Consider the following 16582-nt stretch of genomic DNA (forward strand, 5'->3'; position numbering starts at 1 on the left):
GGGGACTCTCGGTCTCGGCGTATGTTGTTTTATGCGTATGATATTTTGCCAAGCAAAAAGTTGTAAGGCAATGGAGCAAGAGGAAGATGAAGAATATGAAAACGAAGAAGAAGAAGAACAAGCCGAAGATGCAGCTGCAATTAGAAGCGAGTCCAGCTAGAAAATACCCTAGAAGAAGGAAACAATTGTGGAATTGTGGAACAATTGAAGATATATGGCAATCAGATAAGAGTTATACTAGATTTTATGCTAATGAAAATATGGGAATATAGAGTTCTATAGCACTATAAATATATATATATATGGTACTCAAATATGGATTCGATTTTATGCCACTGAAACTATAGGAATATATAGTTCTACAAAACTCTAAATACATGTTAATTAAAAGGGACATGTTATATTACCTTCTATATAAGAAAAGGACTATGAGAATACAGATTCCAATAAAACTGTAAATAATATACGAAATTCCTTGATATGTTTTATATCTTTCATCTGATTGCACTACAGCGATCTATGCTGAGCTGAGGTCTTTCATTTAGAGTTCTCTTATAATATCTGAAATATGTAAAGGAAATGTTCTGTTTATGCCCCAAATGCTCCTTAACTCACTTGAAAGAGTTTTGTCACTAATTCTATTTCTATCTAAAAGCAAAATAAAATTAACTTTTTTGAATCAAAACTAAAGCTAAATCTAATGCTGACTTAATGCTACAGTAGATTCCTACAGAAAGTTTATATGCCCGAGTGTATCACGTACATCTCAGCTTAGTGGACGTTACATATGAATAGTTGATATGAAAATACCCATGGCTAGAGCATTGAGAAGGATAATTTCTTTCGTAGTCCCCCTTTAATCTTGATGCTCGTATTGTTGTTGCTGTTGCTGTTGTTGTTGTTGTTGCTGGCAGCGCTTTTGGCGTGGGAAGCAAGGACTTGCTCTTTTAGTTAAATGTTTGAAAAGAAAAATTAAAAACTTTTTACAACAGCATGCGCGAGCTGCTGCTGCTGCTGCTTCATCTTCATAATATGCTGCCTGATGTGGGATTGAGTGGAGGGTGGTGGGGTGGTGGGGTGGTGTGAGTAGGTAGGAAGTGGGGTATGTTGCAAGTGCAAGTGAAAGAAGTTAAACGGCCAAAGCAGCCCAAAGACAACTCACACACACACACTTACACACATACACAGGCAGAGTGAGAGAGGAGGTGTGTGAGAGGGAGAGGGAGACACACGTTCCACATGCGACTTAATCTTAACACACAACAGCAACAACAACAGCAGCAACAACAGCAACAATGGCTTGAAATGAAAAGAAAAGAAAAGAATGGAACATTCGCTCCTGGACTTTGCTGCATGTGGCACATGCCACAGCCGCAACAACACAAAAGAGCTGCATGTTTATGCTTCAGGTGCGCCAAGATAAGTTGACAACTTCCTCCACTGATGAACATTTCAAACTAAAGATTAACAATCTTCAGGCCACAAGCAGCTGTGCCACATTCAGCTCTCGTCACCTCAATACTAGCCCCGGCCTTGTCTCCAATTATCACGTATACGCCTGGACACGCGTCCCGTACAAAGTATGCCACATGTTGTTTTAGCTCTGTTGGACAAAGTCTATTGAAGGGAATGAGCTAGGGTTGGCTTTGCTAAGGCTCATATAGTTGTCTCGATCATTTTAGTAGTACTTATGGATATTTATTTAAGCAGCGAATGCATTCTGAAGAGCAGGGAGTCGAAGGAAGTCTAGTGAGAGTCTTGCTTTTATGAGTCTGTGAGGGCATGATTTATTCATATATATTTCATCAGAATTTATATGGCTGGGGCTATTCGATAACCCAGTTTTTGTGATCTTCGTCAGCTTGCCTTCGTTACTGTCTTTACCTCCTCATGCTTTGTTGGGTTACTAAAGCTGCGAGAGTAAGAAAGCCTTAAAGGGCTCTGGCCTGGGTAATAGGGTAAAATTATTAATCTCTCTCATTTTGATCAATGGGAAATCAGGTCAGTGTGTATCACGCGCACATCGAGTTTTTATTATCGAATAAAGCCCTATTTTATTATATCTCCTACATATTTGGAGCTAGAGCTTCCAAATAATATTTAGAGAGAGTCATGTGTATTTTATAGAATTTCAATTTTTTATGCAATTTACCCCCCACTCCCAATAAGATAAATTATTAAACTAGTCTCTCTCCCCCTTGCTCCAATCCCTGTTCCGACCTCTCCCTCGCCGCTCTCTCACTATTCCCCTCAAACTGCCTACCGCTCTATCCCTCTCCCTTGAACTCCCTCTTTCATTCTGTCCCTCTCTACTCCTCCAATCTCTCTTTCAATTCAAGGTCACTGTTTTTAAATAGTCTTCGACGAAAGTTACTTTGATGTTTTTAATATACGAACTAATTATATATGTACATATTTTATTATATTATTTAATTATATATTTCTGTCGCATTTGAGCCAGAATTTATTTTTTAATATTAAATTATATATTGCATTTTTATAAAAACATAATGAATAAAGAATACAAAGCTGTGAGCGGGAATGAAACAAAGCTTAGGAGCACATTCGTTAGACTTTTTACTACTTTATATTCTCCTCTAGAGTATTTACGCTCATCAGATTCCACTTTGGTCCAGCGGATGTCATCCCTTCAGCCTCAGGCTCTGCCTTGAATGTGCCGTCCTTATTATTTCAGACAGAGCTGAGCTCGAGCCCAGCTGAGATTTTCTATCAATTTGTGGCGCACCTTTAAGGCTTTTCCACTCCATGAAAGATCGTTCCATTTCCAAATGGACCTAATTGAATTTGTCTCGCAAATATTTGCCAGTTGGCCACGGCGGCTCTCTGACTCGCCCCGAGTTGTTGACAAGTTTCTGGCCGCAATTGTTGATCCATTGCAATGATTTATTTATGCCAACATTTGTACCAACGACATTTTCTTCTGCCTAGAGCCGCTTTAAGGCTGGCGCAGCGAGCGCGGAGCGCCTATTTGGTAAAATGGAAATAAACAAGAAAAATTAGTAGAAAAAGACAGAGCAAAGAGAGAGAGAGAGACAGAGAGAGAAATAATATGGAAAGAAAAGAAAGTAAACTTGTACGAACTTTTTTTTTTTTAGACATTTCTGCAGAGTTGACTGCCATGTCTTGTCCTTGTCTCGGCATCTGTACATACGCCAAGCAGATCCCCTTCCGCTGCCAGCCCTGTTGCAGCGCCCCCCTCTCTCACTCAATCTCTACCTCTCTCTCTCTCTCTCTCTTCTTGCTCGTTCTGGTAACTTTTGCTAGTGCGGCGACATCTGCCAATGTTTTGAACATTGCAATACACACAGTGAGAGGGGCAGGGAGGGGGAGGGAGACAGGGAGAGTGATGGTCCTGAGATATGGGAACATGCGAGCCAAGTGTCTTTGCCGAGTGTGTCGCACACGCAAAAGGACAAACTCCTTGGCAAAATAATGAAAAAGTAACTGAAAGTCGTATTTGTATTTTGCTTCAGCATCTCACTCTCTCTCTCTCTCTCTCTCTCGCTCTCACTCAGTCGTGTGTCTATTCAGTTGGCACAGCTCAAAGTCGAACTCTTCCATCATGTAAGGCGATGCGAAAGTCGAAGGCAGCCTGTGGAAATTGGTGCGAGTAATTGGTTTGTTAGAACAAAACTTATAGCAACGCAAATGGCACATGCCCCCCCGAGCTCCGTCCCGCCTCGTCCAGCTGGACATGGGCAAAGTTTTTTTTGGGGCTTCGTCGGGCAGAGCTCGGGCCAGCTCACCTGAAAGAGCAGGAGCAGCAGCAGCAGCAGCAGCAGCAGCAGCGACAGCAGCAACAGCAGCAGCAGCAGCAGCAGCAGCAACAGCAGCGGCAGCGGCAGAGGGGCAACAACCTAATAATAATCTGCATGTGCATGCCAGCCGAAAACTTAAAAGCATGTCACAGAGTTTTCAGCTTACAGATTTCGATGCTGCACAACTTTGCTTGGCATCCCAACCGCACGCACACACACACAGAGAGGGGGGAGGGAGTGAGAGGAGAGGCAGGGAGTGAGGGCGTGCTGCTGCTGCTGGACGAGGCGGCGCCCAGGCCAAAGAGATACACGTGTAGCATGTCAGTGACAACATGTAGAAGCTGCTACGGCTACGGCTACGGCTACAGCTACGGCTACGGCTACAGCTACGGCTACGGCTACGACTCCGGCTTTAGATACAACTTCCACAGCCAAGGCACAAAGGTTAAAAAGCAATTTTTCGAAATGTCAGCGCACAAAATTTCATTACAAATTTTTATTTGCCTTTTGCGTTTTTGAGCACTTTTTTTTTTTTGGACACACTAGTGTATGTGTTTGTGTGTGTGTGTGTGTGTGTGTGTGTGTGTGTGTGTCATTGTTGTTATTTCTTTGTTTGTGCACAACTACAACTACAACAAAGTTGAGCAGGAGGAGCAGCAACAGCTGCTGTTGTTCTTGTTGCTGCTGCTCGATTTCTATTTCCGCTTCAACTTTGGCCCGAAAGTTTCGCTCGTTCGGTGCTGATAAACGTCAGTTGGCTAAACAGTGTTGTGCAACATCTAAACACTAAATGCCAGGCAAATTGATAATAAATGCTAAATAATGAGGCAACTTTGGCTCTTTAATCAACTTGCCTGCAATTTTTCCACTTTGTCTGCCTTTTTTACATTCTCATTTAAAGCTTTTAATGCTTCAATCAGCTTCAATCATCGCCCACATTGTTGACGCAATAATTATTCAACGCTGTTAATGCAATTTGAGGCTTTTAGCTCGGGCCTGCATTAAATTAACAGCGACATTTGTTAACGGGAAAAAAAAAGTGCAAAAAGTAAACAGAAATTCAATTTGATAATAATTGCAATTGCGAGTGTTTGCCTTATGCTATTGATCATATTTTATTTATTTAGAGGTTAGAGAGAGCTCACTTATAAAGTCAAGCACTGGCTACAGAAGTCCTCGACTTAGTCAATTATATTAATGGCATAACTGCAATTATTTATGCATTTATCGATAGCTCCTCACAACTGTATCGATTTCGTTGGAATACTCTCATATGCAGCTCGTTTTCTATTTGTTAACATTTTTCTTTATTTTCAGATTATCCTCCTAACTATGGCGCTCTTCTCTCTCTGTCTCTCTCTCTCTCTCTAAGTCTCTGCCTCTTTTTTTCGCTCTCTCTCTCTTTTCTCTTTCATTAATCGAACATTTCTTGACCCAATGTATTCAAAGTACATATGAATGATATGATCTATCACTTATCATAAGCCCGTTATAAAATCCGTAGAGCACAGTTATCCATGATATGACTGGATTGATTTTCCACCTATACAAATCTTTTTTATAAATTCATCGATAATACATGATATAGAATGTGCCAGAAGTAGAAGCATATTGGAAGACTCATTCTTAGCTTAAGCGGGGTATCCACAGACGAATTTGTTACACGGACATGTTCGCCGAGTTCGCATTAATTCGAATCACTAATCATCTAATGGCCGTAATCTGAACTTTAAGATAGACTAACAATCGCCACAATCAATAAACGTTTAGCAACACTGCAAGTCTGAAGCTCCTCTCTAATTGCAGCAAGCATAATACTAGAGATAGTTGTAGCAATAACTCCAATAAGCTCCTACATGTCTATAGCTGTCCGACAAGCGTTCTTTTGGCTAAGCTTCCGAATCAATTGTTGAATAATCATGTTTGAACTTGACTCGAGGAGTGGCCGTTCGTGAAAAATGAAACGCAAAATCTGCTGCTCATGCTCGTGCTCGCATGCAGGGCATCCATCTAATTTATTATTATTAATAACAATAATACGCATATGCATATGCCAAGCACTCGACGGAGGGCAGAGGACCGTCCCTTGGCCGAGGAGACCAGGACCAGAGCCAGAGCCAGGACACAGGGCCAGAAGCAGAAGCTGAAGCTGAAGCTGAAGCCGAGGCAGCGCTGACTGCAGTCGAAATCAACGTTTAAAAAGGATTTGCCATGCTAAATATTTTGAAAAGCCTTAAGCTATTCAAAAATTACATCACTCGAGTAAATATGAAAGACTTGGCGAGTCGGGCTGATGTCGAAGGACGACATGGAGGACATGGACGACGCCGCAGAGCCAGCCATGGACACATCAGGGCAGCTGCAAGGCGGCCCTCGTGAAGATGCCCATTGCCAACTGGGCAGCCGCAGCCCCACGATTAATGGCAACCGAGAATGTAATGTAGCGAATATGCGAGTTGCCGTACTGATTTCAAATGCTCTCTCTCACTCTGCTTCTCTGTGTCTGTGTGTGTGTGTGTGTGTGTGTGTGTGTGTGGGCGGCAAACAAAACAAAAGCCCCAAGTTGTTATCCGCCAGCAGAGGCAAAAACAACAAAAAGCGGAGAGCGGTTCAATGGTCGAGCGCTTGCTTGATTTAACCATGCATTGGGCCAGGCCAAGACCAAAAGCCCGGAGCTGTATATGGAGGCAGGAAGTGGAAACTGAAGGAATTGGGGTAAAGCTGCGGTCGCCTGGACCGACCGACCGACCGTCCCCCTCGCCACTGCCCTCGCTCACTACGGTCCTCGACATCATCGAGAAATGAAAACAACTCAAGCGAAAATACAATCATATTTTTATTGCCGGCTGGTTGGCTGCATGTCGACGAGAAGGAGCAGTGAGCGAGAGAGAGTGGGAGAGAGAGAGAGAGAGTGAGAGGCCGGAGAAGGGTCGTCAACCAATTCTCGTTTGCTCGCTCGTTTAGTCGATTATTCTTGGAGGCGTTTTTCTTAATAGCAACAAGAACAAACGACAGCAACAATGGCAGCAATAACAGTCGCTGGCGCCGCCAACTGAAATGAATTAAAACTGAATCAAAACATCTGGACGCACGACCATGAGACAACATAAACACAGCAACTGGACCACCAAAGGGCCAAGGACCTACAACAACAACAACAAGAAGAACAACAACAACAACAACTTCCCAACTCCGACAACAAGCTGGCAATGATACTTGAAATGTGGCACGTCTTGGCTCAACCACTGTGCACAGTGTGACATGACAATTGCATTTAAGTTCAATTCGACTGTTGATTCAATGATTAATGAATATTATATGAAATATATCTAACCACCACCCCTAGCTACCTCTCTCTCTCTCACTCTCTGCTGATGATTATCCAGAAACCAGCTGGACTGTAAATATTGGTAAACAGAAACTAATTAGTCCGCGGCAGACAATTGCAGTTTATCCTTATGACAGACGCGATAATTGCACAGCACATTTACGGATCCGATGATTAAGCCAAAGCAATTGACAGTTACTTGACTGAATTGAATATTGTCTAGTGAGATTCTCAGCTGGAGCTGCATCCCTAGGAAGTCTCAACTGAGAGCTGCCTTAGCACAGTCAAGTGGCTACATAGATGTATATATCTACACACATAAGCACATAAACCTGAGTCTAGTGAACGTCTCTCATCATCCTCTGAATCATAACAAATATTTCTTCTATACAAGAGCCTGGGCCATACCTTACTATAGCTAGAGGAAACTTTTAACTAGACTTTTCCCTGGAAAATTACTCACAAATATGTTAATTAGATATTGGTAGACTCTAAAGCCCCCAACAACTTTGCTTCATATAGTCAGACAGAATATTTCTACTCCAGGATCTGTCGGGAATCTATATTGTCGGCTCTCCTGCCCCAGCTAGACAAACCTTTAGCCATAAACTTTTCTAGGATGTTTTGGGACTCTATTTTGGGGATGTATATTAAGTGCTAGCATAAAGAATGATAATCTAAACCTAAGTCGAGACAAACTTCTAGCAAAAAACTAGAATTATTCCACTCGAGGATTTATTGGCATTCTTTAGATTTCTGCCAACGCCATCCAGAATCGTCCTAGGACAGACCTCCCCAAGACATACTTTCTCTGACCTGTCAGTCAGCTAGGGATAATTCGCTATGTGGCTATTATTAGTTAGTTCCCAGCCAAAGACTTGGACCAGAGCTATTCAATGAGCGCAACTCGTTGCTTGGAACAGACTAAGGACCAGCTCACGCACTGAGAAACTTGTTAAACATGATTAGCTTTGCTTAGGCAGCTAATAGACAGCTTGAGTTAGATGCTTAAGACATCTGCTTACATGCAGTCATTGCGAATATAAAGTTTACAAATAGATGTGTGTGTATATATATAGTAAGCTCATATACATATATGTGTATGCATTCAAACAATAAAACTATCAACGCGGCTGGACGCACTTCAGTAACAACAGCATCTGTTGCCTCTGCGCCCAAACCAGGCTGCAGCAGGGAGAACCAAAATACAGGAAAAAAATTAGGAAATTGAATATGGTAGACGAAACCGAAGACTAAATACACTTGGGAGGTACGAGCTGAAAGCTAAGGAAATTCAGTTGATGGAAAGGAAAGGGATTTTTCCCAAAATGAGATATGACCAATCATAAATTCCTTTTTCTTATATGATATATGATATAATACACTTATAGATGATATATGTTTATAACCTACATGATATGTGATCAGAGATATGTATATATTTTTGAGATCTACTTGAGAATGTTTTTTGACCAAGGAGGATTAGACCTCCAGCTAATAATGCTCTTCAATTAGGGTATATCTCGAGGAAAATATAGGAAAAACAAAAGACATAAAGGATATGCAAGCCAAGCAATTTGCATTTGCACACCGCAAACGGTGAAGCAAAACTTGAAACACGACAGACGACAACAACAACAACAACAACGACAGAAGGAGCAGCCACAACAAATGCTTTAGAAATATGCTAAATTACCAAAAGACAAAAAAAAAGATGAAAATAATATAAACACACTCACACACACACACACATTGTGGATAAGTATTGGGGCGTCGAAGGGGGGGTGGGGGTTAAAGTACTTTCAAGAAGTTGCCGAAAGTCGAGAACAAGCAAAGACAAAAACCAGTGCTGGGCAGAGCAGAAGTAGAAGAAGAAGAAGAAGACCAAGAAGAAGAAGAAGAAGAAGAAGAACCCAGTCACTGAAAATAGGGAATGGGGCCTGCCGCACCTGTGCAAGAGGTTGGCAAACCTGGTCATAGCCCCCCTCAACAACTTGGGTCATGTCGCCGAAGCCCTAGGTAGACAAGGAGCAGGAGCAGGAGCAGGACGCAGGACGCAGGAGACGGGCGAGGGAAATAGCTCAACGTGAAGCACGCCCGTTGTTGTTATGTGCTGTTATTGAAAATAGTTATACAATTTATAGAGTGCCCACTGTGGTCCTGCACAAAGGTCAGAATCAGATTCAAATTCGAGTAGAGATAAGGCAAAAGATAGATGGAAAAAGAGAAAGAGAGAGAGAGAGAGAGAGATGGGAAGAGAGAGGAGAGCTCTTTGCATAACAAAGGCAAGCAGCGTGTCCAGTCCTTCAAATTGTCAGTTGAAATGTCTGCTCAAGATGCTCCAGCCAACAACAACAACAACAACTACAACTACAACAACAACAGCAACAGCAATAAGGTAAGCAGCTTTGTCGGCTTAGAAGCATTTGCTTACATTTCCACAGCCACAAACAAATCACAGATAAAATTTGGTCAAAGGTGAATTTCGTCCAACGTTCGTTGTCTTCCAGCATTCTGTGTGCAATCAAATGAATAAGCAGATAATATGCCGTTATGCTAATTCATAATTATACTTGAAATAGCAAAATACATGTGAATACACATACATACATACATACATACATACATATATGTCTATATATAAATAAAACTTGGCTGATTGCCTTGAGCCATGGCTAAGCCAAGCAGACATTCATTTGACGTGCAGTTAGCATTGGCTCAGTGCTGTCTATTTGGATTTGTCTGCAAAGCAGTGTTGGTCAATGATCGAGGTTAGTACTGTATAACACATATCCAGAAAAATTATTTACACAGAATTTTAAGTAGTTTAGATAATCCATTTATGTATAGGTGACACTTAAAGCCCAAAAATTATATCCCAAGAGTCAGGATTCGATTCCAGCTCCAAGCTTACGTCTACGCGTTAAACCTCTAATCGGAAGTCTCTGATCTAAAGTCTCCAAATGTAGGTCTTTAGTATGAAGTGTACAAAGTGAAGTATCCAATTCGAAGTCTTCAGTCCGAAATGTCTGATCTTAAGTTTCTAATCTTTAGTCGGAGGTCTTTCAACGTATTTCTCTAAGCTGAGGTCTCCAAACTGACGCCTCTAATCTGATGTCTCCAATCTGAAGTCTCCAATCGGATGGCTCTAAACTGAATATTCCAATCGGATGTCTCCAATGACTTTAATCTGATGATGATTTGCCGTCTGCAATCTGATATCTGCAATGCGAAGTCCTTAATCGTATATCTCCAAATTGACGTCTCCTATCTGAAGTCTCTAATAAAAATCCTCAAGTGTATATTCACGTTAAGCCTGTAGTTGAAGTTTAAGTTCGTCAGAGTCTCAGATATTCACCCATAACACTCAAGTATCACATCCCAAGTGTTTAGCCCCCACTCTCGACTCTCCAGTCTCAAGTATCAAAACTGACGTCAGGCTCAAGCTAAAACCCAAAAGCTCAAGCCTTCCATCAGAAGTATAAGATCTCAAGTTCAACTCCACGTCTAAGCCCAAGTCTCGACTCTCCAGTCTAAAGTCAGCTGCCTGAAAACGTACCGCTCAACAGTCAAGTTCAAGTGCCTCAATCTGAAGTGTCAGGTCCCACGTCTCCATTCAGCTTCAGGTCTAAGTGAAACTCTAACTCCAACTCAGATATGTTCAGTGCCAAAAGAGTTCAACAACTAATAAACTCGAATTGTCTTAATATCAAACAACTAAACAAACATTGCTCATATTTTTGGCCCCGGCCACAGCCCACTCGAAAATCGAATAAAAAAAGGTAAAAAACAGTAAATCGCATGCATTCGTAATGAAAACTACTGTCAGTTCGTATTACACAACTCTGCATCAATTTCACACACACACACACACACACACACACACACACACACACACACACACACACACACAGAGAGAGAGAAAGGGAGATAAAACACAACTAGTAAAAGGAAAATATTCGCGTTGAAGGAAAAAGGATAGAGGGACTTAAGGACTCGGCTTGAGTTGGGTGCACGCTGGCGTCCACTAAATCCAATGGGGATATTTTCGCATGCATTCCACATGGACTACATATAAATATAGATATTTCATATAAAGTTATGTACGTCTGCCTCTCTGCCTGCCTGTCGGTTCGTATAGGTGTATTCTATTTTGCGATTGAGCTGTCCAAATGCGCCTTTTAATGTAATCTCTTACGGATTTGTTTTGACAAGCGACACACTCCCACCTCTCGCCCACAGTGGTAGACTGTGTGGTTTCCTGGGTACAGCGTGTAGTTATGTGTTATGGGGATGCTTGGACATATCTATATATATATATCTATATATGTATGTATATATATTTGGTTGCTGTTCATGTCCCATCATAAATATTCGATTACTCAGGCGCATCTAATTTGCTTTATTATATTTCCCAAAAAAGTTCCTTGTTTTTTATATACATTTTTATTAAACGCAGCTCAGAATGAGGTGGGTGAAATGAGCCTGTCAAGCGCTTCAATTGCTGCCTCAAATCTCATAAGCATCAACATGAAATTAATAAAAAAAGAGGCAGATATAGGAAAGGCTAAACAAGAATCTTATATGTATTTTTACTTTGTTTTAATAATACTAAAAATATACTAAATATCTTTTTAAACTAGCTGCATATATTTCCTTCCGGAATTAAAGGATTTCTTCATATAAAACTATTAAAATTTATTCTGTGTACTTTCTTCAACAAAATATATCTTAACATGTTATGTAACTTATACATTAACTTTACACATGTTATATAACATACGCAACATATGTTAAATAGCATATATGTATTACTCAACATATGTTATGTAACATATACATAATACTTAACATAAGTTATATAACATGTACTATTTCCACAGATATCTCTGAGATAAATGTATGATATATAAGTATTTCCAAACTTCCAATTTCTTCTTTTACATATAATATATAACATATGTTATATGAATATTATGTATATACATATATAAGTGAATAGGCTTGACTGTTTAACGCAACACGTCGCATTTACTTGGCACGTACTTTCACTCCCTTTGCTCACGCTCTTTGCCATATAAGCCCTCTCTCTCTCTCTCTCTCTCTCTCTCTCTCGCTCTGTTTCTCACACCAATTCATTTGTGGAGCCAACTATGATATGTAAATATTGGGGTAGCGTCAAGTGGATTTTTCCCATAGGAAAATAACTGAACGTTTCGCCATACGGAGGCGCTGATGCGAATGTGAATGTGGATGTGGTAGAGGACTGAGCACATAGAGGCGGATAGCTGAGGACGGTGGATGGCGAATGGAAGTGAAGCGCTGTTGAGGTGGACCTGCGGTTGCAGTTGCAACTGGGAAGCCTGCTGACTCTGAGCAAATTCCACTTTGGCACTGGCAATGCGATTTACATATTACTAGGAGAGTCTGCTTTGAATAAACTCGCTTGCACGGCCCCAGTACTCGGCTTTATCTCTGCCTGCTCCTCCCGCTCTCCCCATCTCCCCATGCCATACCGCCCACACCTCTGTCACACTCTTTCTAACTATGCAATTGCCGTCTCTTTCGCTTTCTGTGTGTCTGTGCGTGCGTGTGTGTGCATGTGTGTGTGTGTGTGTGTGTGTGTGCAGTTTTTAAATTTGCAAACATGAGCATGTAAATTTGCAATGAATAAATTAACCAGAATCTGTAGCGCTCATCCTTATGTGCTCGGCTAAAATCCAAGAGCAACTGTCATGCGAGGCGTGTGCGTTGCTTTGCGCCGTTGCTCAACACTTTCGCTATTTATTTAAAACAAATTGGCAGCACTGCTCGAGTGAGGTTAGGGCAGACGGCTTTAAGTCAAATTGCGCTCAGTTTTAATCACTTTTTATTACGCCTGTCCTTGGGACGTTCAAAGTGGAAGAAATCACTCAGCCTCAGGCGGTCCGCAGTCTGACAGCCTATCTGCCCCTCTCTCTCACTCTCACTCTCTCTCTCTCTCTTTCACTCGCACACTCGGTGTCTGTCTGTCTAGCTATCTCACTCTCATTGTGGCGAAAAACAATCACGTGGCAGCAGATAGACAGGCCTCGCAGGCTGAAAACAACTCTTTTTGTTTTTGTTTTTGCAACATCAACAATAAAAAAAGAATATACAGCTGGAGACAGATCCAGATGGGGAAAAAAGCGTCAGCGGCAGCCACGGCGACAGCTTCACTGCCACGACGACTTAACATAGAGACAGACGGAGGGTAAGAGATACAGAGAGAGAGAGAGAGAGAGGATGCTGGATAAAGTTCCTAGCCAGCCGCAACGACAGCCAGCGCCAGAGATGTCGACGAGCGGTGAACAGGACGACGACAACAGGACAAAAACAAGTGCAAAACAAAAAATGAAGTAGGGAAAAAGAAACGAACACAACGAGCCGAGAAAACTCAATTAAACTTTTGTAATTACAGCTAAAACGGAAGAAGATATTTATCCAGTATAATTGCATTGAAGGCAAATGAAATAAAAGTATAAAAAAGAAGGAGAAGAGAGCGAAGAGAAAACAAGAAATGGCTGGGCAACCAAAACCCGGACAAGAAAATAAATAAATAAAGGATGCCGGGAGACAAAAACACGACAACTCTGGTCGCCAGGTGAAACGCCGGCTTCACCATCTACCCGCCATCTCCAGCACCGCGGCATCCCAATAGCCAGTCGTAAGCCGGTGCACGCCTGCTCTCCGGTCAAGCGACGCCGCAAGTGCCACTTGACACATCTGCAGCGGGAAAGGAAGAGCGCAAAATATCATCATCCTCATCTCTGCTACGTCTCCTTTCGCGTCCTCCTCCTTGGCCTCGTCCGGGTCATCGTCGTGCACCAGTTCACATCCAAACGCCGAGAATTGTGCTGATTCCACTTGTATAGTCTCTCTCTCTCTCTCTCTGTCTCTCTCTCACTTTCTCTGCCTTGCTTCCACTCTTTCGCCTCTACCTCTCTCTCTCCCTCTCTCTCTCTCGTGGCTGTATACCAAGAACAATGCATCAAATCTGATGCAACAGATCGCTGCAACAGATGAGAATGCCTCCAGAGAGAGAAGGAGAGAGAGAGGGAGAAAGCGCGGGGAAGAAAGACAATGAAAGTGAGAAAGTTTAGCGCGACGCAACAAATCCTTTAGCTAACATTCTAGCTTATCGCGTTTCGCATTTGTTTCATTTCGCTCTTGGAAAACTCTTGCAAATAGGAATTAAAAAAGTTTATGTTTCATTCCATTGTAACGGGGCTGGTTGATTGATTTATGGCTACATTCATTGTTCTATGCTAGTTTTATTTAAATGCCCAACATAAATTTAACTAAAATCTGTTACAATTCAGTGTTCCATGTACTGTCGTCTCCTAGGTGTGTAGGTGTTTATTGTATATACCCGATTGAAGAAAAATAATACAAGTTTCATTCATTCCAAGTATTCCACGACTAATTATCATTGCAAGACTTCAAAGGTAAGAGAAAGTGCTCCATGTTTCATCTCATCCCATGTTTCATTCTCTTCGATTCCACCTAAGACATCCATGCTAAACTTGCTATACTAAGGGCTCGCTCCATTCGTCCTGAACTTTCCTTGAATTGTATTATGTGTTTCATTCGATTCGTGCTGCATTTAATTTCCATCGCTCCAATCAAACTGATCTATGCATATTCCACCTGTTTCACGTCTAACGTAGCTTAAATTGTATTGTAGTACACCGCTGTTTCATTCCAGTCATTTCCATGAGAAAGCTGCTTTACGAATTCAGCTGATATTTTAAAGACACTGTTTCATTCCATCTGTTTCGCAGCCAACTTCCCGTGAATTGTAATATAAATGTTTCGCCCCCTCTGTTCAAATCGCATTGTGAATTGTGCTATGTTTCATTTCCACCGTTCCCCAGCAGCCCCACTGGTATTTTAAATATATCTGGCAATGGTCTCCTCATGAATACGATACATCCCATAGTCCTCGACAACTGCCACCTCAATCTGATCGGGGGTCAAGTCCTTTGGGCCCGTTAGGGCCTGGACTGCCAACGATACTCCGTCTTCGGCATCCATGGACTTCTTGAAGTGCTTGTCCAGGAAGAGCGTGCGCTCCTCCATTTGCCTGCCGGCGGCGCAGGCCTTGTAGGGCGTATGGCTGCCAGCGGAATCCAGGAAGTAGAGCTGGCCGTGTTCATCATCATCCCAGCCGGCGAGCAGCACGAATAAGCCGAAGGGACGCACTCCTGTCGTCTGGGTCAGCTGCTGCATGGAAGCGGTCAGGGATTGCATTAGACACTCCATATGCCATGAGCCGCCGTGAAGGAGCTCGAATTCTGAAACCGTCTTGCGGAACAGCTTGGTGACGATACGAAAGTCGGGAAACAGGCCTGAAAAGGTTATGCCCGTGGTGGGGCCGATTTGTTGCACCTTCTCCACCGAATCGCCGATGGCATATTTCATTTTAAACCTCTTCTGGGTGGCCAACACCACGCCGTCTAGGGTCACAACGCCCACAGCCGGCTCACCCTTCCTGGCACAGTTGTTGGCATAGTCCACCTGCAGTAGCTCCCCGAATGGATTGAATGTGCACATCGAAAAGACAGATTGACTGAATTCACCCGAAGAAGACATTATATGCAATTATTACAAAATATATGTTTTTGACGAGAATCGAATCGTTTCGTATGCTTGACTGAGCCTATCGAATATGATTTTCCCATGTGTACAAATGTGACAAGCAAGACACGCCTACTTGCTCTAGGCGACATTTCGTTTTCATATATGTTTATTTCTTTACTTATTAGAGATTGATGTAAAGAAATATCTACATTTCCTGAAGAGAATGCGGAGGTCCTGTGGATAAGAATTATCCCTTATCGCGGTACTCAAGCTCAATTTAAGTAGAGCTTCATTTAAGTTATGTTAAAGTCAAATCAAGTTCAAGTGAACTTCAATCTGAGTTTAACTTAAAGTTCAGTAATATTCAAGTTAACTTCAAGTTAGGTTTCTGTTAATCGGAGTTTAAGCTAAGTTCAAACTAAGTTAAAGTTAACTTAGTCAAGTTCAGGTTAAAGTAGTTGCAAGTTAAGTTTAAGTTAATTTGATCAAGCTCAAGTGAAGTTCAAGTCAAGTCAATGTTAACTCCGAGTTAAGTTACTGTATGACTTTATAAAAAAGTCAAGGAAAACAGAGAAATCAGTCTTACGATTTAGGTTTATTTATGTCTAAGATCGAAATCAGTCAAGGCCAATCAAATATTTCAACTTCTCATTCAGCTTTGATTTCAGTTCTCAGTACTCCACAGAGCAAAGCCGCTGTAAACATTTATCGCACACATTCTTAGAGCTCTGCTTAAGGTAAGACAAAAAGAGCTTCAACACTTTCCATTCCCAATCCTTTCATCAGTCAATCAGTCCTCACAGTTCTCTCAGCAATCGCGACACGGTTGCTCGTATCATGGCTAGGACTCAACTTGATTAGTGAACTTGAAGAG

The 16582-nt window shown here is 41.9% G+C and overlaps 1 protein-coding gene across 1 annotated transcript; it reads right to left on the bottom strand.

Moving 5' to 3' along the window:
* Positions 1-14405: 14405 nt before the first annotated feature.
* LOC115565263 (proteasome subunit alpha type-2) lies at positions 14406-15803 on the bottom strand. The gene has a single exon (XM_030390335.2). The coding sequence runs from the start codon at positions 15718-15720 to the stop codon at positions 15019-15021; it is 702 nt and encodes a 233-aa protein (XP_030246195.1). The 5' UTR covers positions 15721-15803; the 3' UTR covers positions 14406-15018.
* Positions 15804-16582: the final 779 nt, after the last annotated feature.

The sequence above is a fragment of the Drosophila navojoa genome, chromosome X, assembly GCF_054131105.1.
Source record: "Drosophila navojoa isolate 15081-1374.11 chromosome X, UAZ_NAV_1.0, whole genome shotgun sequence".
Taxonomy (NCBI): Eukaryota; Metazoa; Arthropoda; class Insecta; order Diptera; family Drosophilidae; genus Drosophila; species Drosophila navojoa.